Source organism: Orcinus orca, chromosome X, assembly GCF_937001465.1.
Source record: "Orcinus orca chromosome X, mOrcOrc1.1, whole genome shotgun sequence".
Lineage (NCBI taxonomy): Eukaryota > Metazoa > Chordata > Mammalia > Artiodactyla > Delphinidae > Orcinus > Orcinus orca.
The window spans coordinates 37,790,605-37,817,784 of NC_064580.1; the positions used below are offsets into that span (position 1 = coordinate 37,790,605).

The 27,180-nt window shown below is 37.4% G+C and overlaps 1 protein-coding gene across 11 annotated transcripts in view; it reads right to left on the reverse strand.

Annotated features, from left to right (window-relative positions):
• Window positions 1-27,180, reverse strand: part of CASK (calcium/calmodulin dependent serine protein kinase) — a 389,604-nt gene that overhangs the window by 181,819 nt on the left and 180,605 nt on the right. For all 11 annotated transcript variants that reach the window (XM_049704817.1, XM_004281357.2, XM_004281355.3 and 8 more), the window contains exons 4-5: window positions 8,576-8,653; window positions 2,998-3,070 (exon numbers count right to left, since the gene is read on the reverse strand). In XM_049704817.1, the coding sequence (XP_049560774.1) occupies window positions 2,998-3,070; window positions 8,576-8,653 (151 nt within the window). The remainder of the gene's footprint in view (window positions 1-2,997; window positions 3,071-8,575; window positions 8,654-27,180) is intronic.

The following is a 27,180-nucleotide window of genomic DNA, read 5'->3' on the forward strand; positions in this document are numbered from 1 at the left end:
GAAGCCTTTGTGGATACTAACCATGCCGCCTTAGCCAACAGCCTGTGAAACAGAATCAGGCAGTCCCCATCAAGCTCTGCTCAACTGCAGAACTGAGAGCAAATAAATGGCGCTTGTTGTTGCAAGTCACTGTGTGTTATTCCGTAGTTGCTGGTAACAGATACACTATCTCATCTCTCTACTGAGACCATAATAATGCCTTTAGGGCTCCAAGCACAGTATACTGCATGAAGTAGGCACTCGGATATTTGTTGAATAAATCAATCGAATGTAAGTTAGAAGGTGAAGCACAGCATACTTTGGGATTTTATTTGGTTTTGGATTGTCATTATATCAAATACCATGGCTAATCAAAAAGCTGACTATATTATTGAAAGTATTACAGTAGAGTACGCTGTCAATCATTTATCATATGATATTGATATAATTACCTTTCAAGAACAGAATTCAAAATAAAATTGCTTCTTACAACTTAATAACAAAAACCCAATCTGATTAAAAAATGGGCAGAGGATCTGAATAGACATGTTTCCAAAGACAGACAGATAGTACATGTACATGAAAAGATGTTCAACATCACTAATCATCAGGGAAATTCAAATCAAAACCACAATGAGATGTCACCTCACACCTGTTAGAATGGCTATCATCAAAAAGATAAGAAATAATAAGTGTTGGTGAGGATGTAGGAAAAAAGGGAACCCTCATATACCATTGGTGGAAATGTAAATTGGTGTGGCCACTCTGGAAAACAGTATGGAGTTTCCTCAAAAAAACTAAAAGCAGAACTACCATATGATCGAGCAGTTCTACTTCTGAGTATTTATCTGAAGAAAACAAAAACACTAATTTGAAAACGCTAAAAGAAAAAACACTATGTGTACCTCCCACATCACTGCAGCATTATTTACAATAGCCAAGATATGGAAACAACCTAAGTGTTCATTGATGGATGAATGAACAAAGAAGATGTAGTGTGTACACACACACACACACACACACACACACACATACACATACATACACAGTGGAATACTACTCAGTCATAAAAAAGAACAAACTCTTGCCCTTATGACAATGTGGATGGACCTTGAGGGTATTATGTTAAGTGAATTAGTCAGATACAGACAAATACCCTATGATTTCACTTACACGCCGAATCTAAAAATCAGAACAAATGAACAAACAAAACAAAACTCAGAGACAGAGAAACCAGAATGGTGGTGCCAGAGGTGAAGGGGGTTGGGTGGACAAAATGGGTGAAGCAGGTAAGAGGTACAAACTTCCAGCCATAAAATAAACAAGTCAGGGGGATGTAATGTACAGCCTGGTGACTAGTCAATAATATTATATTGCACATTTTGTAACTTTGTATGGTGACAGAGAGTAACTAGACTTACTGTGGTGATCATTTCACAGTGTACACATATATCAAGTCATTATGCTGTATACCTGAAACTAATATAATGTTAAACGTTAATTATATCTCAATTTTAAAAATTTGCCTCTTGAGCAAAAGTGTTTTTAACACAATGCTACTCTATGAACTAAGAATCTGTTTTAAACATTTTAAGTTTTCAAATTGTCTTTTTTTTTTTTTGGCCATGCCGGATGACATGTGGGATCCCAGTTTCCCAACCAGGGATCAAACCCGCGCCCTCTGCAGTGGAAGCATGGAGTCTCAAACACTGGACCACGAGGGAAGTCCCTCAAATTGTCATTTTTGTCATTATATATAAGGAGATATACTTCACTCTGTATACATGCATTTTCTTACATTAATTAAGTGCAAAAGAATGACACAGCACGTTGCTATCATTGACCATTCCCTCCCCCCTTTATCTTTCTACACTTCTTATTCTCTTTGTTTGCATAACTGAAGAATATTTCCTTATAAAAGTGCTATGTATCCATTGGGCTGTTAATGTTGAGTGGCGATAATAATATCATTTTCCTATCACCACATTTGAAAAGAATAAGACATTTTACAACTAATTTACACTAATGTGTATTCTGTGCATTTCTCCAATTATTTTTCATTGCTATTATAACATTCTACCAGATTGATCTGGAATTGCTCATGCTTTCCCTCAGCTTTTAACCACAAGAATTTCAGTTAAAATTTCCCAAACGTTATAGAAAATTTAACTAAATTCTACTTAATTTTCTTAACCATTAAAATACATTAAAGGAGCCAGGCCTTTGATAATACATCTTGAGGGAAGGAGAGCGCCATATCTGTGGATGTTGCGGGTTAGAGAGAGGCCAGTGACAAAACAGGAGCACGTGAAAGTAGACAACAGGGCCAGAGAGACCACAGGGGCTCTTAGTGACTCGAGGCCTTGAAAGGGGGTAGGCATCAGGAGGAAGGCCCATGGCTTCCTTTCTTGCATGCCTCCATGTCCTACCTGACACCTTATAAGCCAGGGACTGACAGTTCTCATAAACTTGATACTGGGATTAAACAGGCATAAAGATTGAATAATGGTAATATTCATATTCCTAAGGGTACAAACTATATTGCATTTATAATTACTATTTCAGACTATTTTTAAAAACTCTGCAAAGAAAATAAAATGCTGACTATTCTACATTGCAACATTAAGAAAATATAAGTGTGTGATGAACTTTTACTATATAAACCAAATTCTAATTTCCCCCCAATTAACTTAGTATAGGATATTGTTTGGTTCTTCCTATTTGTTGGATTTTCACACTTCTCTCTTACACACATAATGGCGAAGGAGGAATAACAGAATTTTAGAATGTGTGTACATTTTAATAAAAATAAGGAAATTGAAATGATAAAAAAGTGTTCCTATTAAGAACTAGTACAACTCTCCACATATAAACCAGTTAAACAAATTTTTATTTGTAAGTAAAATTAACTTTAAGATACTCTTTATAAGAACACTAAAGAAAAATTTCTAATTCTTATCATTGCTATAAGTTAGTTTCTATTCACAAATATTAAAGTTAGTGATAAAAATGACTTACCTTCACATCCCTGTGAATTATGTTGTTATCATGACAATAGCGTAGAGCTTCCAGTATCTGTCTCATGTAATGACTGTAGAAAAACAAAAGAAATCTAAAACTGTAAAAAAAAAAAACCCTTATATTTTTAAAACTTAATGTACAGTGTCCCTAAGTTTATAATTCCCACCTTCATACTCACTGCCCACAGACACTTTTCATTTGAGTAGACAAGATTGGTGGAATGTGCACCTTAGTAATGAAAAAGTTGGCAGATGCATAAGTTTATGAGCTTTATAAAGAATTAATGCGTTCTGTATTTTCTGAGATATCTAAGTCAAAGGAATTTCACACAGTTCATAACTAAAATAGCTCTGCAAACTAAAAATTCAAGCTTAAAACATGAAAAAGTTTTCTGACACTCAGTTAATTCTACTTAGTTACACTGGATTGCTATTAAGTGACCAGTGCTCAGAGGTACACCAAGGATTCTGACTAAAGGGGTGGGAACCTTTTATCTGCCAGCAGAGGCTGGCTCTCTGTCTTATTTCCATTTAGCTTTAAGGACAAACAAGAAAGAAGAACCCTCTTATGCCTCTACAATTTCTTTTTGCAACATAATCAAGTTTTAGTTGGGGCATCCTTGAACAAAGCAGAGTTCCTTCTGGGCCTAAGTCCTAGGAAGTCAAACTCCTCACAAGGTCAGCAGGGTCCACAGAGGCTCCGCACTGGGTCCAGGTGAAGAACAGAGGAGGAGCGAGCATTTTAAAGAACAGTCCTTAAAAATGGGCTTCCCTGGTGGCGCAGTGGCTGAGAGTTCGCCTGCCGATGCAGGGGACGCGGGTTCGTGTCCCGGTCCGGGAGAATCCCCCATGCCGTGGAGCGGCTGGGCTTGTGAGCCATGGCCGCTGAGCCTGCGCGTCCAGAGCCTGTGCTCCGCAACGGGAGAGGCCACAACAGTGAGAGGCCCGCGTACCGCCAAAAAAAAAAGGTAACAGAGTCAACTAGCCACAGGGTGTGACAAGAGCAGTTCATTCAGCATTACTTCAGAACTTACTTCGATTTCCTTCCCTCCATTCTGAAATTCTTCTGTAATCCCACTGTTTCTTCTTTGAGGGTCTTTTTCATCTTCTCTTCCTCTGAATTTTATTCCCTTCATATCTGTCATTTTCTCCCTACTATCCCTCTTCCTTTCTCACTTTCCCCTTTTCCTTCCCAACTAGCCATGACACAGAAATGCAATATACTTAACATTAATTATTGCTTAGTATTTATTGCATTTTGTTTTTTTCTATCCAGATCTTTTATTCCCCACACTTTAAAATAAAAACTAAATAATTTAATGGTACTTACAAATGACCTCGTGTGTGTGCTTGTAACTCAAGACCAAAAAAAATTTTCTCCACTCCTGCTTTAAAATTAAGACATTTCCATTGAGTTCCCTCTTTGGTATGCTACTATCTAGCCAAACTCACATCAATGTCCCTCTAATTAGCATATGCATTATTTCATGTATTAGAATTGATCAGAAGGTTCTAGTTTAAAAATGAAAGGCAGGGGGAAAAAAACCCCAGGCTTTGTTCCTGTACTTATCATTGTCTCCTCACAACTGGGCTCTAAGCAGAAGGAGCCAGGCTCCTGCAGTTGTGATGTCCAATTTTTCTTACTTTGCAAATGTACACATGGCGGGTCACGGTCACATACTCTTTGCCTGGGCCAGTGCAGTTGAAATTAACTTTCTGTTTAAGTTAGGGGTTCTTAACTTGGTGTTGTGGCCCTTTCCTGGTTCAAATCATGCTTTGGAGGATCTGTGACCCCCCGAAATGGCAGAGATAACAAGTGTGAAAAACTCTAGTTTCTAAAAACTCTAAAGCATGCTACAAAGGTTAAGTCTATTATTATCAAATTTAGTCAAGATTTAGGAACAGCCTATTTGTGCATCTAGGTGTGAACACTGGAATAGTAGGTAAGTTTAAGTTAGGTAATATGGACCTAGCTTATACCTAACAGCACGACTACTCTGGATACTTAGCACTAGGACAGCCACTTCTATCCTTAGCCTGAAGAAAATTCTAAAAAAAAAATTCTTATCTCAAAAAGAAAAAACCTCAATGAATGAGCATTTTTAAATCCGAATACTCAATTATTTAACCCAAATATACATACATATTAGAATTTCTGTGGGGGCAGGGTAGAATTTTTTTCCCCCAAATATAACATATTTAAACTGATCTTTCTCCACCCTACCAGTCATGACCCTTGGGAGGCTGTGCATGTGAATAGTGTGCAAGCAGACTACAGAACCAAAATCCACCCATATACATTCTAGAGAGTTGCTGACTAAACTTTAATCAAAAAGCTTCATTTCATGAAGCATCATGGTGGCCTATACTTTCAGAGAAACTCATCAATATCTATGTTTGTCTCCATCCCTAAGGATCAGGAATGATGATAACTCTGTGGAAAGAAAAGAGCTGGCCAGCAATCCTCACTTCCTTTGGAAGGAGGTATTTTGGAGGTGGAAGAAAAGAAGGGAGGTGACTCAGCCTACTCTCTTTGGCAACTCTGGGCAAAAAAAGACTACACTTAAAAAAGCTCTTTGCTAAGCTGAAGAAAGCTTATCTCTGGAATTCCCTTTACAGAATGTTCCTGGCTAAGGACTACCTATGATAAACAGAACCCAGGATCTCTGAGGCATGAATGGCTTCCTGGAAGATGTCATGTAAGCTATACAACTCTCCAGGATACACAATGGAGATGTTTCATAATTTAAATGCTCCCCTCTGTGTGTGGAATCTCACAAACCTCACGTAGAGACCTCATCTATTCTGGGCCAGAGGTGCATTTCTGATGCAGGAAGGAATGAAGTGAGGAGCTGCCCTTAAAAGGCCCAGAGCTCTGTTTGCTTCAGCTGAGCCTTTTGATTGCTCGTATCCTTATAACTGTTTAGTAAAGCCTGGTGCTAGGGAAGAATATCTCTCTGATTTGTGAGAGTTTGATTTGATAATCTGATCCTATATGTTAGCCTGCTCCACAACTCACCACCTCTGAAAGAACAGAGGTAATCACTAATTGGGTTGTAAGGACTGAACGCAGTTTTCTTTCATGTCATGCTTTGCTGCTCCTCTTGACGCTCAGCCAGTTGGAGAAAAACAACATTATCAATATGATTACTTGGTGTCTCAGAGTCTTCTTGCAATTGGTCTCACTAGAATAACTAATGCAAGCTGAATTTTCCAACAAAAAATCACAGAATCAGAGAGAAGGAAGGTAGAAGTCACCTGGTTGAACGCTCTAAACCAAAGGAAGGATTTACGTGCCCTTGTTACATGGTCATTGGTACTCTGCAGTAGGGGACATACATAATCATACTTTCTGAGGCCACTCCCTTTTGTCATTTTTAGGAAGGGTTTTTAATCAATTGTGCCAAACCACTCTCTATGCAGTGTCACTTACTGATCCCAATACTACTCTTTTCTGGTCCATTCTGGAAAGTTCCTTTCATAAAATCACCATTTTAACAGCAATATAGGTAGATCTTAAAATCAACAGGCTTGATTGATATACAATCATCTTGATATATATAAACATCTAACTTTTCTATAAATCTCAAGATTGGGAGAGAACTCAAGTCATTTCACTGTATGACATCACCTCTACAACACTACTATTCTCCCTATCCTAACATCTAGTCCAGTGGCAGAGACAGGCTCAAAGTTAAGGAAAAGTGATAGGGATGAGTAGGGAACAGAGTAAAAGTGTTACTGGTTTAACATCAACTCTGACAGCCTATATGCCAGGTACCCCAGTGTTTTTGTGGTTCCAAAAGGAAAACGTCATCTTCCTCCATCAAGCTTCACTATTTTATAAAATCAACATCTAGAATTTTTAGTTTTCCCTATTTGATGCTGCTGTTGAAAGATATCAATATGGGAAAATACAAAACTCAAATTCTTTTTTTTTTTTTTTGTGGTACGCGGGCCTCTCACTGCCGTGGCCTCTCCTGTCGCGGAGCACAGGCTCCGGACGCGCAGGCCCAGCGGCCACGGCTCACAGGCCCAGCTGCTCCGTGGCACGTGGGATCCTCCCAGACCGGGGCACGAACCCACAACCCCTGCATCGGCAGGCGGACCCCCAACCACTGCGCCACCAGGGAAGCACCAAACTCAAATTCTTAAAGAAATAAATATGAACAATGATATGCAAAAGTCTGAGAGTTTCATTTAGTAGAAGAAAGTGGTTTACCACTGTGTCATAAGAAAAATCAAGACAGCATTGACTACTTTTGGTATTAAAGAATGCTTTTTAATTCTGAAACACAATACAAAATAAAAATTTTAAACTGTGATAAGAATTCAAAACAAGAGTAAAATGGGATTAAAAAAAAAAGAAAACCCTAGAATATGCTTCAGTGAACATGGCACAAAAGAAAAAGGATATTTAGCCTCAGTTCTACCATGAATACATCAGGAGTTAAAAGAAGGAATTAAAGTTAGTATATATAAACTCTCATTTGCTTCTTCTCCCTAGCTCCAGGAGTACAAAACAGCAGCTACCTACAATTGAGTATATTCTTTATCTTGTGTTATAGCTATGGCTGCTCCATCTCCTGAGACTGGGGACCTTGCTTCTCAGTGAGGAGAAGGCAGGGCAAAGAATTTGAAGAAAGTCAAGCCATTCTAAGCTTAAAGTCGCATGAAGTAGTCTCTAAGCTATTTTCAGTCATATCTGTCCATTGTGCCATAATTATAAAAAGAATGATAGGAGGGAGAAAGTTATAATCATTTAATGGTAACTATTTCTCAAATGGTAGAAAGTTTTAATAAATCCTAATGGGTTTGTGGGTTTGAACCCTTCAACATACTATGGTTAGTGACTGAGGAGGGATGCTGTACCCCAGGTATTAAAAAGGCAATTTATTGGAGTGGGTATTTATGATATGGTTGTCACCAAAACAGAAAGTTGTACTGCTTCAAATCTACAAGCAAGTGGCCCAGTGCATGGCTCTTGTGATTTTTCATATTAAATCCTTATTTTGAGTCATTAGTTCTTTACAAGAACTCCTACACTTGGAACAATGGTGGCTACTTGATTGGGAGATCAAACACTGGCCTGAAGCAAATATATTCAGCAGAAAAACTGTGCTTTTATTTCTGTTCCTTCTACTGTTCTATGCTTTTTCTCAGATTAACTGGTCACCTAACAATTTGCTATCACTAGAAGGCAAACTGAAGAACTAATGAGGCACATCTGCTAAAAACCAAAAATCAAACACACAAAAAGACCCAAGTTTAGTTCTACACGGTTCCTGAGCTATCAAATTCCTCCTTGTATAAAAGTCATCAGAAATGGAAAAGATAGCAGTAGTGAAGTTAAACTGTAAATCCATATAAATAGATCAATTCATTGTTCAATATTTTGCATTTCCAGTCACTGTTTGGTTCCACTAATGCACATTAAAAGAGAGATGCTCCTTGTAAGAAAGAGTGGCAGTATGCTCGTCATCAGTTCAAAGAGCAGGCCACTTCATGTGATTTCCTTGTCATTTCCTTCTTTTACTTCTACCTTTACTTCTGGGGAGTTCATACAAATTACATACCTGGCCACAGCTTCACTGTATACAAAACCAGCGTCAGCTCGTTTTACAATTTCAAAACACAGATCCGCTCCATCCATACTGTAGAGAAATGTGAAAAAGAATATAAGGAAAGAGAAAATTTCAGGAAGTAAACATTGAAAGTGAATACACTGTAACTAAGTTTTTAGTTGACTTACAGCTAAAGATTATAATAAATTATTTAAATCTCCTTTCTTTTGATGAAAAATAGACATAAATTATAAAGGACATTATAACCATCTTAACACTGAAAATCTACAGGGGGAAAAAACAGGAAGAACAAGCAAATGGTAGCATCAAATAACATAAAGTGTGGGAAACTGCCTATAAATTTTCTTTAGGTTATCACAACAAAAAGTCTCAGAAAAGGGCAATGTTGGGGGTTGTGGCATATTTTTGAATCAAATTCCAAAATTGTATCTAGTCACATCATGTAATATTTTAAGAATACAACAACGATTCTAAAACATTTAGCTATAGTTATCGCCACTAAAAGGGAATTCAAGCTATATACTGTGAAAGGAAAAAAATAATTAGCTAATCCATAATTTATTTTTGTTTATACTTCCATTACCAAAGTTAACTGCTACAAACATACTCTAACACACTGATGTGCTGGTGACGCAGGGTTACTATCTTGCCTCCAAACTTAAAATGGTTCTCTATTTCTCACCAGATCAGTAAGGTTTCTTGTTGTCTCAGCCATACCTTGCTTCTTCTACCTACCCTGTCTAATGACTTTTCAAGAATAACTCACTCTCTACGCAGATTAGTCTTACACTACTCCCTGAATATACCATTTTGTTTCTTTTTCTGCCACACATTTCTGTATATATTGTTTCTCACACTCAAAACCTACCTTAATTCAAGGTTCCATTCCAATCTCACCTTCCCCAGGAAGGCCTCTCAACGATTACCAGTCACATTAAGGCCTTCTTTTGCTTAAATTCTATAACAACTCTATATAGCCCATATTATAACATTTAGCACTTACACAGAAACATATTTATGTGTATACATGAAACTTTTGCCAGATTATTACATATATCAATGAATAGTTAGCTAACATTTTCATAATGCTTTAAGTCTTATAAAGTGTTTTCAAATCCAGTATCTCATTCATTTGTTTATTTAGTAGCTCAGGAACCAAAATACCTGTTGCAGGTTTTATACTGAGGAAATAGACTTCCAGAAGGGAAAGCAAAGGAACTAACTATTCATTACTATTACCTATAATTAATAACTAATCCATTAATAATAATTAATAAACATTACTAACTAATATTACTATTCATCAAGTATCATGGAAAGCATTCCTTGTTATATCTCCCTTCATTCTTACCATCATCCCATGAGGTCAGCATCCTTCTCGTTCTCAAACAAGTTGTCTAAGTGAGTAGACAAGTATGTTACAGGGACAGAATTCAAATCCCTATCTATATTTAATGTTCTTTCCATTATCTACAGCTACACCTACTAGGTGTGCAAGGAACAAATGTACACATTCAAGCTCAACAGTTCAAAAATAGGGTGAAGTCCTAAAGAACAAGTATATTTTATATTTTCAACATACTCCCACCCAAAACCTGGCAGAATACTATGCACACAGTAAATATTTAATGAATAGTTTATTTAAATCTTGGTGTGGTTTTACGTAAATGAAAATACTTTCACATTTTTACAAGGCTTTACAAATTTTACCTAGTTTTCATTTCACAGCCAACGAACTTTTTCCAACGTCAAATAGGATTTTTCTCCAAAATAATTTTTATGATGGCTCAGTCTACTCTGAAGTATGGCAGTGCCCATTTTGCACAATCAGAAATAAAGCCCGGATGAACACGATCATGTATCTTTGTGAACAACCCTGATCATTTGCTGCAGTATAAGTCCTACCAGCAGAGTTGCTAGGTCAAGGGGCACAGACAATAATACTTTTGATACATACACTACTGGAAATATTTTAACAATTTATACTGCCACTACTGGGTGTGAAAGTGTTCTTTCCTCTACCTTGCCTCTATTAGGATGACTATTCTTTTTAATCTTTGCCAATCAGATAGGAGGAAAAAAAGTCACTCATGATTGCTTTCATTTACATTTCCTTGCCTACTAAAGAGGCTGAATATTTCTCATTTCTTTGTGTTGTGGGGAGAAAAAAAGCACTATTTTTAAAGCTGGCTGCAGTTTAAGCTGGTTGGTTGATCTGTGAAGACTAAAAACACACAGTGAGGGAATTACAGTTTTGTTTAGGCATTTTCCTTTTTAATTGCAAAATGTGAGGATAAGCACTATTCAACTTAGAAGAGAGAAGAGTTAGGCAAAGGAGAGAGCTAAATTGATTGCATCATAAAGCAATAAGAATCCTTAGAGCTAGAGGGAAGGCTTTTTTGGAGGGATCTGGAAGGGGGAAAAAAATCTTAAGGGTAGGAGAAAGTACTAAGGTGGTGAGAGGACAACACTTAAGGAGGGAACCAGTCAGTGGGAAATAACTGGAAATTGCTTACTGCCCTGTTCTACAATCACCAGCATGAATCGACTCATTTTTCATGGACATATCTGAAACACTAGTACTTGAAGTGACAATTTCTACATTTACATATACACACACCAAGGTATTTTTAGGTTTCTACTCTTTTCCACTATTTTTGTATCTAGTCCCATACCATTTTTAATTCTGCAATAGTATATTTTAATATTTGGCAAAATAAGTCTCATTTCATTATTATTCTTTGTAAACATTTTCTTATGAGTTTTTTCTCCCAGCTGAACTTCAAAATCAGTTTCTCAAACGCTAAACATTTTTTATATTTTGGCTGAAATAATATTATATTTATAGATTAACCAGCAGAAATTAACATTTTCTTAATATTCTCATCCTTGAACATGATACGCCTCGCCATTTCCTTTCATGTCTCTAAGTTATAGTTTTAAGGTTTTCTTCACATTAGTTCCAAATATTGATTATTGGGTTCCCCCCCAAGGCATTTTATATTTTTAGTTGCTATTATAAATGGGATCTTTTGGCTATTATACATTTTTTTAATACAATGGTTCATAACCAGGGGTACCAAAAAAAAAAAAAAAAACCTATGGAACTTCTGAAACATGCCGGCATGCTCTATGAGGGTTTAGTCTGAAAGTAAGTCATTACTGTGAAAGTAATTTTCTATTATTAAAGCTAGTTGATTAGCTAATTGCAACACTAATTGATATTAAAGTAAAAACGGCAATCCATTAATTTTAAATTTTATGAGATACAGAAATAACTAAAAATACTGCTATTCATGCAAATTTTATTCATCACAGAAACTTAAAATATACATATTCATAATGCATACAATCCTAATATAATAACCTTGAACAAAAAGTTCAATGTCTTAATTCTTTGATAAACTTTATCTGATAATATGATTTTAAAAACAATTATGGGACTTCCCTGGTGGCACAGTGGTTAAGAATCCGTCTGCCAATGCAGGGGACAGGGGTTCAAGCCCTGGTCCGGGAAGATCCCACATGCCATGGAGCAACTAAGCCTGTGCGCCACAGCTACTGAGCCCGCGTGCCACAACTACTGAAGCCTGCATGCCTAGAGCCCGTGCTCCACAGCAAGAGAAGCCACCACAATGAGAAGACTGCGCACCACAACGAAGAGCAGCCCTCACTCGCTGCAACTAGAGAAAGCCCGCACACAGCAATGAAGACTCAACACAGCCAAAATAAATAATGAATAAATAAACAAACTTTAAAAAACCAATTATAAGGCTTCTTCTATTGTTTTTCGCTTTGGCTTCCCATCTTAGTGTGTTTCTGGATCTGCCAAGAAGCTTCAAGAAGCATGTTCTGAATTTCCCCAGTTGGTTCCATTCTGAGGGAGTAAATGAGACAGAGAAGAAACCCTGCTAAGGAAGAGTATGGGGAATGCTTCTATACTATACACAGAGAAAAACTATGGGAGGTTTACTCTGAATTGTGAAAAGTGATGGGATTATGAATGATCTTACCTCCCCCACTTCATCTATCTGAATTTTAAAAATTTTGTAATAAACATGCATTACTTATAAAATTTTTAAAAACTTTTCATAAACAAATGCTCCAAACAAACAAAACAGATCACAGGTCTAGAGGCACAAGGTATGGCGGGCTGTATGTTGAAGGGAATCAGAATATGCCACCCAAAATATGCCACTTTAGTACAGGATTATTTTGAACTGAAGGCAATCGAAAATCAGCAGATACAGGAAGAATGCTGTACTCTCCTCCATTCTGCCTAAAAACAGGACATAAATTTCCCTTTGTAAAGGTGACAGAAATTTCCTTTTGTAAAGGTGTTCCCCTCTCATGTACCAGGAAGAAGAAAACTACTCTTACCTGTGTAATAAACCTTACTAAATAACTCTTATTTACCATATATTTTCCGATCACCTTCCCACAATTTACCCCCAACCCCAGATGCCCAAACTCCCCCCTTCCCTTGTCTAGTCTCTTTACTTTCACTGTTAAAATGGTATGTAAGCCTCTGGGTCTCTGTGGCTTTCACTTTTTTCTGTGAGCATGTCCCCCACCCCCCATGTGCGAATGAAAATCTTTTCTCCTGCTTATCTGTCATTTGCCAGTTTAATTTGCAGGCCTCAGTCATATAACCAAAAAGTATAGAGGAAAGGTTTTTTTCCCTCCTCTACAATGTATTCTGCAAAAGCAGAGAAAGAGGAGGTTTGTAGGAGACTTGTACCTGATTGTACGAAGAAGTGTTTCTCAAATTAACTGTGGTGAAGGACTAGCTTTTTCCCCCCTCAGGTATTTTAACAACTAATACTTCTTACAACATACAAGATCATGTGCTACGATTTCACAGCAATGTCAAATTACTCTAACAGTTTCTAGACGTTTAGTCTCAATTTCTGTTCTTATCTCATTATAGAGGGGTAAATGGCTGGTAGATTGGAATGTGTCTGCAAACTATTCTTTGAGAAACACTGTAAAGGACAGATCAAATCTGGATTTCTCTGACCAGCATTTCCCCTGAAGGTGACAGAAACAACTACAAAGACTGCATGAAATAAAAAAAAAAATTTTAAGCATTAAAGAATCACCAGCATAAAGAGTGAAAAACTACCTAGTGAGAACAGAGAAAGGATTAGAGCTCAAAGAAGTGAGCAAGAGCTGCTTCTGCCCTGGGGATAGGGAGGGGCTCTGGAAAGAAGGCAGCTGTGGAGGCAGGAGGCTTCACTTTTGGGGAGCTCGAGAGAAGTGGAAGGGGGCAGTCAGATGGAGATTTACAGGGTCCAACTTCTTTTGCAGCAGAGTGATCCAAGAGAAGAGACAGAGCTATTCCTTTGGCACACCTCAGAAGAGCCCATCAAAGGCTAAGGCTCTGATAAAATACCTTATACCCCAGGCTGGAATCATAAAGAGCTGTGTTTTGAAAAGTGGGGTATAGAATATATTCTGGTATGTCTTACTGGTATCATAGGAAAACCCCAATGCTTACCATGGAGATAAAAGCTGAATTTAAAAACTTCAGTAAGAAACAAGAAATCATCAAAAGTGACACTACAGATTTGAAAAAGTAGCAAGAAGAAATTTCAGAATGGAAAAACATAAAATCAAAATTAAGAATTTGAGCAGATTAGATAGTCAAAGAGAAAATTAGTGAACCATAAGATAATCAGATTGAAGCAAGGAGAGATAAAACATGGAAAATATAAAAGTGAGGATAAGAAACATAAAAGATTACAGTGAGAAAGTCACCATGTATTTTATTGACGTTTAATTTAAAAAGTGAAAAGAAAATGAAGCAGAAGCAATACTGAAAATACAACGGCTGATAATTACCCAGAAATGATTAAAGATACCAATCCACTGATTTGAAAAGCCCACTAAACATCAAGCAAGATATCTATAGTTAGATACATATCAATGAGAACTGCAGGAAACCAAAGGAAAATAGAAAATCTCACAAACAGTGAAAACAATGGACTCTTAGACTGATAGCCAATTTTTAGTAGCAACAGTGGAAGCCAGAATACAGTGGAAAGGTATCTTAAATCGAAATAACTGCCAATCTAAACTTCTCTTCTGCTGGAGGAACCAAGATGGCAGAGTAGAAGGATGTGCTCTCACTCCCTCTTGTGAGAACACAAGAATCACAACTAGCTGCTGGACAATCATTGACAGGAAGACACTGGAACTCACCAAAAAAGATACCCCACATCCAAAGACAAAGGAGAAGCCACAATGAGACGGTAGGAGGGGCGCAATCACAATAAACTCAAATCCCATAACTGCTGGGTGGGTGACTCACAGACTGGAGAACACTTATACCACAGAAGTCCACCCACTGGAGTGAAGGTTCTCAGCCCCATGTCAGGCTTCCCAACCTGGGGGTCCAGCAAAGGGAGGAAGAATTCCTAGAGAATCAGACTTTGAAGCCTAGTGGGATTTGATTGCAGGATTTCGACAGGACTCAGGGAAACAGAGACTCCACTCTTGGAGGGTACATACAAAGTAGTGTGCACATCGGGACCCAGGGAAGGAGCACTGACCCCAGGGGAGACTGAACCAGACCTACCTGCTAGTGTTGGAGGGTCTCCTGCAGAGGTGAGGGGTGGCTGTGGCCCACCTTGGGGACAAGGACACTGGAAGCAGAAGTTCTGGGAAGTACTCCTTGGCGTGAGCCCTCCCAGAGTCTGTCATTAGCCCCACCAAAGAGCCCAGGTAGGCTCCACTGTTGGGTTGCCTCAGGCCAAACAATCAATAGGGAGGGAACCTAGCCCCACCCATCAGCAGTCAAGCGGACTGAAGTTTTACTGAGCTCTGCCCACGAGAGCAACAGTCAGCTCTACCCACCACGAGTCCCTCCCATCAGGAAACTTGCACAAGACTCTTAGATAGCCTCATCCACCAGAGAAAAGACAGCAGAAGCAAGAATAACTACAATCCTGCAGCCTGTGGAACGAAAACCACATTCACAGAAAGACAGACAAGATGAAAAGGCAGAGGACTATGTACCAGATGAAGGAACAAGATAAAACCCCAGAAAAACAACTAAATGAAGTGGAGAGAGGCAACCTTCCAGAAAAAGAATTCAGAATAATGATAGTGAAGAAAAACAATGGAGGCAAAGATCAAGAAGATGCAAGAAATGTTTAACAAAGACCTAGAAGAATTAAAGAACAAACAAACAGAGATGAACAATACAATAACTGAAATGAAAACTACAGTAGAAAGAATCAATAGCAGAATAACTGAGGCATAAGAACGGATAAGTGACCTGGAAGACAGAATGGTGGAATTCACTGCTGCAGAACAGAATAAAGAAGAAAGAATGAAAAGAAATGAAGACAGCCTAAGAAACCTCTGGGACAACATTAAACACAACAACGTTCGCATTATAGGGGTCCCAGAAGGAGACGAGAGAGAAAAAGGACCAGAGAAAATATCTGAAGAGATTATAGTCAAAAACTTCCCTAACATGGGAAAGGAACTAGTCACCCAAGTCCAGAAAGCACAGCAAGTCCCATACAGGAAAAAGCTAAGGAGAAACATGCCAAGACACCTAGTAATCAAATTGGCAAAAATTAAAGATAAAGAAAAATTACTGAAAGCAGCAAGGGAAAAATGACAAATAACATACAAGGGAACTCCCATAAGGTTAACAGCTGATTTCACAGGAGAAACTCTACAAGCCAGAAGGGAGTGGCATGATAAAGTGACGAAAGGGAAGAACCTACAACCAAGATTACTCTCCCCAGCAAGGATCTCATTCAGATTCGATGGAGAAATCAAAAGCTTTACAGACAAGCAAAAGCTAACAGAATTCAGCACCACCAAACCAGCTCTACAACAAATGCTAAAGGAACTTCTCTAAGTGGGAAACACAAGAGAAGTAAAGGACCTACAAAAACAAACCCAAAACAATTAAGAAAATGGTCACAGGAACGTACATATCGATAATTACCTTAAACATGAATGGATTAAATGCTCCAACCAAAAGACACAGGCTTGCTGAATGGATACAAAAACAAGACCCAACTATATGCCGTCTACAAGAGACCCACTTCAGACCTAGGGACACATACAGACTGAAAGTGAGGGGATGGAAAAAGATATTCCATGCAATGAGTATCTTTTTCCAACACTTTCAGTCTGTATGTGCAAATGAAAATCAAAAGAAAGCTGGAGTAGCAATACTCATATCTGATAAAATAGACTTTAAAATAAAGAATGTTACAAGAGACAAGGAAGGACACTACATAATGATCAAGGGATCAATCCAAGAAGAAGATATAACAATTAAAAATATATATGCACCCAACATAGGAGCACCTCAATATATAAGGCAACTGCTAACAGCTATAAAAGAGGAAATAGACAGTAACACAATAACAGTGGGAGACTTTAACACCTCACGTACACCAATGGACAGATCATCCAAACAGAAAATTAATAAGGAAACACAAGCTTTAAATGACACAATAGACCAGACAGATTTAATTGATATTTATAGGACATTCCATCCAAAAACAGCAGAATACAATTTCTTCCCAAGTGCGCATGGAACATTCTCCAGGATAGACCACATCTTGGGTCACAAATCAAGCCTCAGTAAATTTAGGAAAAGTGACATCATATCAAGCATCTTTTCTGACCACAACGCTATGAGAATAGAAATGAATTACAGGGGAAAAAAACGTAAAAAACACAAACACATGGAGGCTAAACAATACGTTACTAAATAACCATGAGATCACTGAAGAAATCAAAGAGGAAATCAAAAAGTACCTAGAGACAAATGACAATGAAAACACGATGATCCAAAACCTATGGGATGCAGCAAAAGCAGTTCTAAGAGGGAAGTTTATAGCTATACAAGCCTATCTCAAGAAACAAGAAAAATCTCAAATAAACAATCTAACCTTACACCTAAAGGAACTAGAGAAAGAAGAACAAACAAAATGCAATGTGAGCAAAAGGAAAGAAATCATAAAGATCAGAGCAGAAATAAATGAAATAGAAACAAAGAAAACAAGAGCAAAGATCAATAAAACTAAAAGGTGGTTCTTTGAGAAGATAAACAAAATAGATAAACCATTAGCCAGACACATCATGAAAAAGAGTGAGAGGACTCAAATCAAAAAAATTAGAAATGAAAAAGGAGAAGTTACAACAGACACTGCAGAAATACGAAGCATCTTAAGAGACTACTACAAGCAACTCTATGCCAATAAAATGGACAACCTGGAAGAAATGGACAAAGTCTTAGAAAGGTATAGCCTTCCAAACTGAACGAGGAAGAGACAGAAAACATGAACAGGCCAATCACAAGCAATGAAATTGAAACTGTGATTTAAAATCTTCCAACAAACAAAAGCCCAGGACCAGATGGCTTCACAGGGGAATTCTGTCAATCATTTAGAGAAGAGCTAACACCCATCCTTCTCAAACTCTTCCAAAAAACTGCAGAGGAAGGAACACTCCCAAACTCATTCTATGAGTCCACCATCACCCTCATACCCAAACCAGACAAAGATACTACAAAAAAAGAAAATTACAGACCAATATCACTGATGAATATAGATGCAAAAATCCTCAACAAAATACTAGCAAACAGAATCCAACAACACATGAAAAGGATCATACACCATGATCAAGTGGGATTTATCCCAGGGATGCAAGGATTCTTCAATATATGCAAATCAATCAATGTGATACACCATGTTAACAAACTGAAGAATAAAAACCAAATGATCATCTCAATAGATGCAGAAAAAGCTTTTGACAAAATTCAACACCCGTTTATGATAAAAACTCTCCGGAAAGTGGGCAAAGAGGGAACCTACTTCAACATAATAAAGGCCATATATAACAAACCCACAGCAAACATCATTCTCAATGGTGAAAAACTGAAAGCATTTCCTCTAAGATAAGGAACAAGACAAGGATCACCACTACTATTCAACATGGTTTTGGAAGTCCTAGCCATGGAAATAAGAGAAGAAAAAGGAACAGAAATTGGAAAAGAAGAAGAAAAACTGTCACTGTTTGCAGATGATATGATACTACACATAGAGAATCCTAAAAATGCCACCAGAAAACTACTAGAGCTAATCAATGAATTTGGTAAAGTTGCAGGATACAAAATTAATGCACAGAAATCTCTTGCATTCCTATACACTAATGATGAAAAATCTGAAAGAGAAATTAAGGAAACACTCCCATTTACCACTGCAACAAAAAGAATAAAATACCTAGGAATAAACCTACCTACGGAGACAAAAGACCTGTATGCAGAAAACTATAAGACATGGATGAAAGAAATTAAAGATGATACCAACAGAGGGAGAGATATACCATGTTCTTGGATTTGAAGAATTGATATTGTGAAAATAACTATACTACCCAAAGAAATTATAGATTCAATGCAATCCCTATCAAATTACCAATGGCATTTTTTATGGAACTAGAACAAAAAATCTTAACATTTGTACGGAGACACAAAAGACCGCAAATAGCCAAAGCAGTCTTGAGGCAAAAAAAAGGCGCGGGAGGAATCGGACTCCCTGACTTCAGACTATATTACAAAGCTACAGTAATCAAGACAATATGGTACTGGCACAAAAAACAGAAACATAGATCAATGGAAAAAGATAGAAAGCCCAGAGATAAACCCACACATCTATGGTCAACTAATCTATGACAAAGGAGGCAAGGATATACAATGGAGAAAAGACATTCTCTTCGATAAGTGGTGCTGGGAAAACTGGACAGCTACATGTAAAAGAATGAAATTAGAACACTCCCTAACACCATACACAAAAATAAACTCAAAATGGATTAGAGACCTAAATGTAAGACCGGACACTATAAAACTCTTAGAGGAAAACATAGGAATAACACTCTTTGACATAAATCACTGCAAGATCTTTTTTGATCCACCTCCTAGAGTAATGGAAATAAAAACAAAAAGAAACAAATGGGACCTAATGAAACTTAAAAGCTTTTGCACAGCAAAGGAAACCATAAACAAGACGAAAAGACAACCCTCAGAATGGGAGAAAATATTTGCAAACGAATCAAGGGACAAAGGTTTAAACTTCAAAATATATAAACAGCTCATGCAGCTCAGTATTATAGAAACAAACAACCCAATCAAAAAATAGGCAGGGGCTTCCCTGGTGGCGCAGTGGTTGAGAGTCTGCCTGCCGATGCAGGGGACACGGGTTCGTGCCCCAGTCCGGGAAGATCCCACATGCCGCGGAGCGGCTGCGCCCGTGAGCCGTGGCCGCTGAGCCTGCGCGTCCGGAGCCTGCTGCTCCGCAACAGGAGAGGCCACAACAGTGAGAGGCCCATGTACCACAAAAAAAAAAAAAAAAAAAAAAAAAAAAGGGCAGAAGACCTAAATAGACATTTCTCCAAAGAAGACATACAGATGGCCAAGAAGCACATGAAAAGCTGCTCAACGTCACTAATTATTAGAGAAATGCAAATCAAAACTACAATGAGGTATCACCTCACACCATTTAGAATGGGCATCTTCAGAAAATCTACATACAACAAATGCTGGAGAGCATGTGGAGAAAAGGCAACCCTCTTGCACTGTCGGTGGGAATGTAAATGGATACAGCCACTATGGAGAACAGTATGGAGGTTCCTTAAAAAACTAAAAGTAGAATTACCATATGATCCAGCAATCCCACTACTGGGCATATACCCAGAGAAAACCATAATTCAAAAAGACACATGCACCCCAATGTTCACTGCAGCACTATTTACAATAGCCAGGTCATGGAAACAACCTAAATGCCCATCGACAGACGAATGCATCAAGAAGATATGGTACATATATAAAATGGAATATTACTCAGCCATAAAAAGCAACAAAATTGGGTCATTTGTTGAGACGTGGATGGATCTAGAGACTGTCATACAGAGTGAAGTAAGTCAGAAAGAGAAAAACAAATATTGTATATTAATGCACGTATGTGGAACCTAGAAAAATGGTACAGACGAACCAGTTTGCAGGGCAGAAGTTGAGACACAGATGTAGAGAACAAACGTATGGACACCAAGAGGGGAAAGCCACCAGGGATTGGGGATGGTGGTGTGATGAATTGGGCGATTGGGATTGACATGTATACACTGATGTGTATAAAATTGATGACTAATAAGTACCTGCTGTATAAAAACCAAATAAAATAAACTTCTCTTGTCACTAAATAAATGTAGAGAATGAAGGTGAAAAAAAAATTCTTTCAGATAAGCAAAACACCAGCTACCAGCATACCTATCCCTGAAGGAAATACAAAAGAATATTCTTCAGGTAGAAGAAAAATGAAGCCAAATGAAAATTCAGAGATTCAGCAACGCTTGTTTCCATAAAATGTAGTAAATATGTAGGTGAATCTAAATGAACAATGATTATATAAAACAACTATTTTCTCAGTCTCACTCTGGAGAGAGAGACCATATAAAACAGTTACTATTCAGAGACAGAGAGAGAGGTAGGTATGGGATGGGAGGGGAAGGGGTTTGTGGGGGGAACAGGAGGGGATTGATTGATTTTAAATACAAATACTTGACAACAATAACTTCTAAGTTGGGAGGCAAATTGCAATGTAGAATCTGAAACTGTATCAATGAACTATTTGTACTCTATTATAATATAATCCATTGTTCTCTCTTGTTCTTTGAATAGACCTTTTACCTGTGCATGACTTTGTAACGTTCCACATTAGTCATTTGAAAAACACTGGTCCACTGAGTTACGCAGTTTCAAAATACTGACACATTTTGATTACATGATATCAAAAATCACATTTATTAATATCACTGCTGATTACATTAGAAACATTCTTTAAATCCTGGGAAGCTGTTAAGCTCATGGTGGCAGATACAAGTTCTCCAAAATTCTAAGTTTCACTTGAAAATTTGAATTTCATTCACTGGTGACAACTACTGTGAGTTATTTCCCTGGAAGCAGCAGGCTCACTTCATTCATTTTTTATTGAACATCTGCTGCAAAATCAAGTTTGAGTAACTGTGGTTTAGTCTGTTAGTCTGTTTAGTCCGTCTATTAGTCATTCTTTCAAGTAAAAATGATGTTACACACACACTCATGCAAAATACTATTTCAGCTTAAACTCAAGATATTGCACAAGTGGATTTCTGAGACCCAACAAAATTTAAAGAACTGTAAGCACTCAGAGTTTCTTTCTTAATCACAGTAAAGTTAGAAATAAACAAAATAACTAGAAAATCCCCAAATACCTGGAGATTGAGAAATACATGCTAAATAACCTATGAATCAGAGGAGAAATCGCATTGAAAATTAGAAAGTATTTCTAACAATGATAATAAAAACAGTACATATCAGAAGTTGTGCAGGACTGAGGCATTACATTTCAAGATTTGGGTGTTGCCATTATTAGACCCAGAAATACAGAAATGGCTGAAAGAAGCAGTTGGGGCATAGGTCCAACCTTTCAGTAGGAGAAGCTAGCTAGCTCCCGCCCCCAACACACACTCCGCAGTGTTGGAGAAATTTTCTTGCATCAGGTAATCCACTGTTGATGAAAAGAATACATCAATACAACCTTTCCAACGGACAATTTTATAATGCTTGACAAAGGTCTTAAAAATGTGCATGTCCTTTGACCCAATAATTTCATTCTAAGGGAAATAATCAGAGATATTTGCCAAGTTTTAATGGCAAGGGTTTATCATGGCTATTTATAATAAGGAAAAGTTGGAAACAACCTAAATGCCCAACAATAGAAGAATGGTCAAATAAATTGTAGTAAATCCACAGAGTAGAATATTATGCTGCCATTAAAATGATGCTATAGAAGTATATTTATTGATATAGAAAGATGTTCACAGTATATTAAAATATATAAACATATATATGCATATCTATGCACTGAGAAATTTCTGGATATTACAACAGGGTGTTAAAGAGTAAGTGGGTAGGACTGTGTTTAGATTTTTTGTTTTCTTTTTACTTTTAAAAAACGAACAGGTACTGCCATTTCTGTCATACGAAAAACAGTTCTAAATGTTAAAAAAATAAAATGCAAAAATACTCCTTCAGAATGCAGCTAAAATAGTATCTATAAGGCAGTTTTAATACTTTAAAAATTATTTAAATTTAACATAAATATTACAAATACTGATGTAAAATATTAGAAAATAAGAAAAGATGAAGTCAGTGACATTCCATCAGGAGAATTTTTTTAAGAGAACAGCAAATTAAATCCAATGAAGGTAGAAGGAAATGATAATGAGCAGAAATTAATGAAGAAAAAACAAATAAACAAATAGAGCAAAAAGCAAAGCAAAAAAATAGGTTCTTCAAAAAGATTAATAAAACTGAACTAGAAAATTCCCAACATTTGAGAATTGAACAATATAGTTTTATTACACAGATCTCATTAGAAAATAAGGAAATATTTAAAACTGAATAATAACAAAAATAAACACATCAAAACTTGTAAAATGTAGGTAAAGTAGTACTTAGAGGGAAATTTACTGCCGTAAATGCATATATTAGAAAAGAAGGCTCAAAATTTATGATAAGCAATCATCTCCATAAGTTATATAAAATCATCAAATTAAACTCAAACAAATTAGAAGTAAATAAGGACAGAAATTAATGAAATGGTAAACAAAAAGATATTGGAGGGATTAACAAAGCTAAAAGTTGTTCCCTGCGAAATGATAAATTTTTGGCAAGGTTGATTTAAAGAAAAAGAGAAAACATATACAGCAGCCAATATTAAGAATGCAGGGGCTTCCCTGGTGGCGCAGTGGTTAAGAATCCACCTGCCAATGCAGGGGACACGGGTTCGAGCCCTGGTCCGGGAGGATCCCACATGCCGCGGAGCATCTGAGCCCGTGTGCCACAGCTGCTGAGGCCCGCATGTCTAGAGCCCATGCTCTGCAGCAAGAGAAGCCCGCGCATGGCAATGAAGCGTAGCCCGGGCTCACTGCAACTAGAAAAAGCCCGTGTGCAGCAACTGAAGACCCAAAGCAGCCAAAAAAAAAAAAAAAAAAAAAAAGAATGCAAAAGGAGATATCATTTCATATCCTGCAGATATTAAAAAGATGATATCAAAACTTTATGCCACAAATTTGAAAATTTGTAAAAATGGATAAATTCCCAGAAAAATAAAACTCATCAAAACACAAAAAGAATTAGAAAACCTGAATAATTCTTTACTGATTAAAGGAATTGAATCAGTAATTTAAAACCTTCTGGCATAGAAAACTCTAGGCCTAGATGGCATTTCTGACAAGTTCTACTGAAGAGAAGTTCTACTGAGGAGAAATAAAATGAATAAAAAGCAGGAACAGTTTCCAATTCATTTTATGAAGCTACCTTAACTTAGATACTAAAACCTGTTAAGGACAGCATGAGAAAATTAAAGGGCAATCTCACTAATGAACATAGATGTAAATAAGCCAAATAAAACCATACCGAGCAATATTTAAGAATTACATCAGGGGCTTCCCTGGTGGCGCAGTGGTTAAGAATCCACCTGCCAAGGCAGGGGACACAGGTTCGAGCCCTGGTCTGGGAAGATCCCACATGCTGCAGAGCAACCAAGCCCATGTGCCACAACTACTGAGCCTGCGCTCTAGAGCCCACGAGCCCCTGCTACTGATCCTGCATGCCACAACTACTGAAGCCTGTTCACCTAGAGCCCGTGCTCCGCAACAAGAGAAGCCACCACAATGAGAAGCCCACGTGCCGCAACATAGACCCCGCTTGCCCCAACTAAAGAAAGCCCACGTGCAGCAACAAAGACCCAACGCAGCCAAAAATTAAATAAATAAATATTTTTTAAGAAATAATAAAAAAAATAAAAATTACATCAGGACCAAGCTGGGTTTACCAAAGGGATGCAAAACTGTTTTAACATTTGGAATTCAATTAATAGGATTCTGAACATTGAGATAGATTAAAGAAGAAAAAATTATGATCATCTCAAGAATGCCAAAAACATTTAATAAAACTGTATTTAAAGCTTAAGAAGTTCTTAAAGAAGAAGACAAAATGTCCACTCCAACAATTTATATTCAACAATATTGTGGAGGCTCTAGGCAGTGCAGTAAGGGCAACATAAAGAAATGAAATGTATAAGAATTGAAAAGGAGGAAACTGTCATTATTTACATATGGTATAACTATATACAGAACATTCAAAATAATCTAAGGTAAAATTAAAATTAATCAGAATTTAGCAAAATCATTATCATAAACCAAATGAAAATTTTAAAAAGAATTTTTTTTAAAGAGCGTAGAAACAAATCTAATAAAAAGATGTACAGGACCTCTAGGGAGGAAAGTATGATATTTTTTAGGAGAAATTAAACATAAAATAAATGGAGAGAAAATTATCCTGTTCACAGACTGGAAGACTCAGTATTGTAAATGGCCCATCTTTCCCAAATTAAAGCATAAATTCAATGGAATTCCAATCAAAATCCCAACAGATACTATAGAAACTGCTGAGCAGAATCTAAATTGTATATGGAATTGCAAAAGGAAAAGAAGATCTAAGATATTTTGGGAGAATAATAAGGTGGGAAGATTTGCTCTACTTGTCTTCAAAATTTTGTAATATAAAGCTTAGTAATTAAAGCTGTATGCTATTGACACTAGGACAGACAAACAGGACAGTAGAACATAACAGCAAGCCTAGAAACAGATCCATATATAAATATGGATGCTTGACTTATGACAAAAAGGTAACTGCAGAGTACTGGGCAAAGACAGTCTCTTCAAATAAATGTGTGCTTATGTGGACCAGGAGATGCGTACCTCAATGTTCACAGCAGCACTGTTCACAATAATCACTAGGTGTCAACAACCCAAATGTCCATTGGTGGTAGTAGAATAGATAAAATACTGGTACATTCACAAAATAGACTACTAAACAGCAATCAAAAGAAATTAACTATGCGTACACAAAGGAATTTGGCTAAATCCTAAAGATAAAATACTGAGTAAAAGAAGCAGACACAGCACAACATACTATGATTTATATATAGTTCAAAAACAGAAATAATCTTACTTTGCAATAAATAAAGCTAGCATTTATTGAGTGCTTACTATGTGAGAGGTATTTTCTAAGTGCTTTACATGCTTTAATTCATTTAATAGTTATAAGAAGTCTATGAGGTAGGTATTGTTACCACCCCTATTTTACTTATGAGAAAACTGAGAAACAGCAAACGTTAAGTAACTTGCTCAAGACATCACATAGCTAGTAAATGGCAAAGCCAGGATTCAAACTCAGGCAGTCTGACTTTAGAGTCTATGAATCATTGCCCCCGCCCCCGGCACCAAATGTTCAGTTCACAAAGAGGGAAACTTCTAACTTCTGTTCAAGGCTCTGAGTCACTTAATGCAAGCTAAGAGATTACAGCTAAGAAGGTAAAATCATAGTATAAGGGAGGGCTCTGTATAACAAATGCATTTTCATGGTGTTATGGGGGCCCCATGCTCCATAACCACCTAGGGGGAATCTTCGAAATGCAGCACCTCCATCCCCATCTTCCCAGATGATACACGTAAATACTGTACTGTTGATATGGTTTAAATGAATTCTCTATACTTAATAAGTTTGCTGATAAATACTTTAATCCTTGCATATACAAATCAATCTCTATTGATTAGGAAAAAACCACAACTTTAATTCTGCTTTATTTTCTTCTAATTCAGGGCTTTGCTTGTGGTACTGTCTTCATGCTTCACAAGTGTCCCATCATCTTTTGCCAATACTTTTACTCTCTTTATGGCCCTGCTAGGAATGTTCTCTCTCCACTTTTCCACCTCTCTCCTACACTTACTTTAATGCTCTTCATCAACTTTATACAAGCCAGCCTGCCTGTTCCAGCTCCCAAATGTTTCCTCCACTGATCTCTTAGGGCCCTAAGAATCTGTGCCTCTCTATGGTCATTTAAACCTATACTACCAGTTATTATTATTTATTTCATGGATACAGACCTGTATCATGGATACAGTCAGATACAGACCTGACTGGTCTGTACAATTTGACTATAAATAACGTGAGGGCATAAACAGGCCTTTTATCTCAGCATAATATCCCACATATTGATGAATATTTAAATATACTTGGTGGTGAATTCATTTCTGAAAGAGAGAGAGAGAAGTCATGGACACACGACTTTTTTTTTTTTTTAACCCTTCCCCCATCTAAACTACGCCATTTTGCGGAGGAGTTAGAACAGTGCATATTAAGAGTTCCGATGGAAGGAAAGGGCATATCTTGGAGGGATTCAGACAGTCTTCATGGAGTAAGCAGCCTCTGAGATGGGTCCTGAAGAAAAGTAGAGGGGAAAGGGAGAAGAGGAGCCGTGAGAATAAGAGAAAGCGAGAGAACAGGGGCGTGGTGGAGACTACAAGGTAGTTTAGAGGAGAGCAGCATCTCAAGGCGTTTCTTCTGACAAGCAAACAATAAGGCCTGGAGCACTAGAAAATGAGTCAACATGCTAGGTGGGTTTGGGGTAAACTGTGGAAATATTCAAGGGGTCATAATTTCAGCTAAGCTCTCCTCTCCC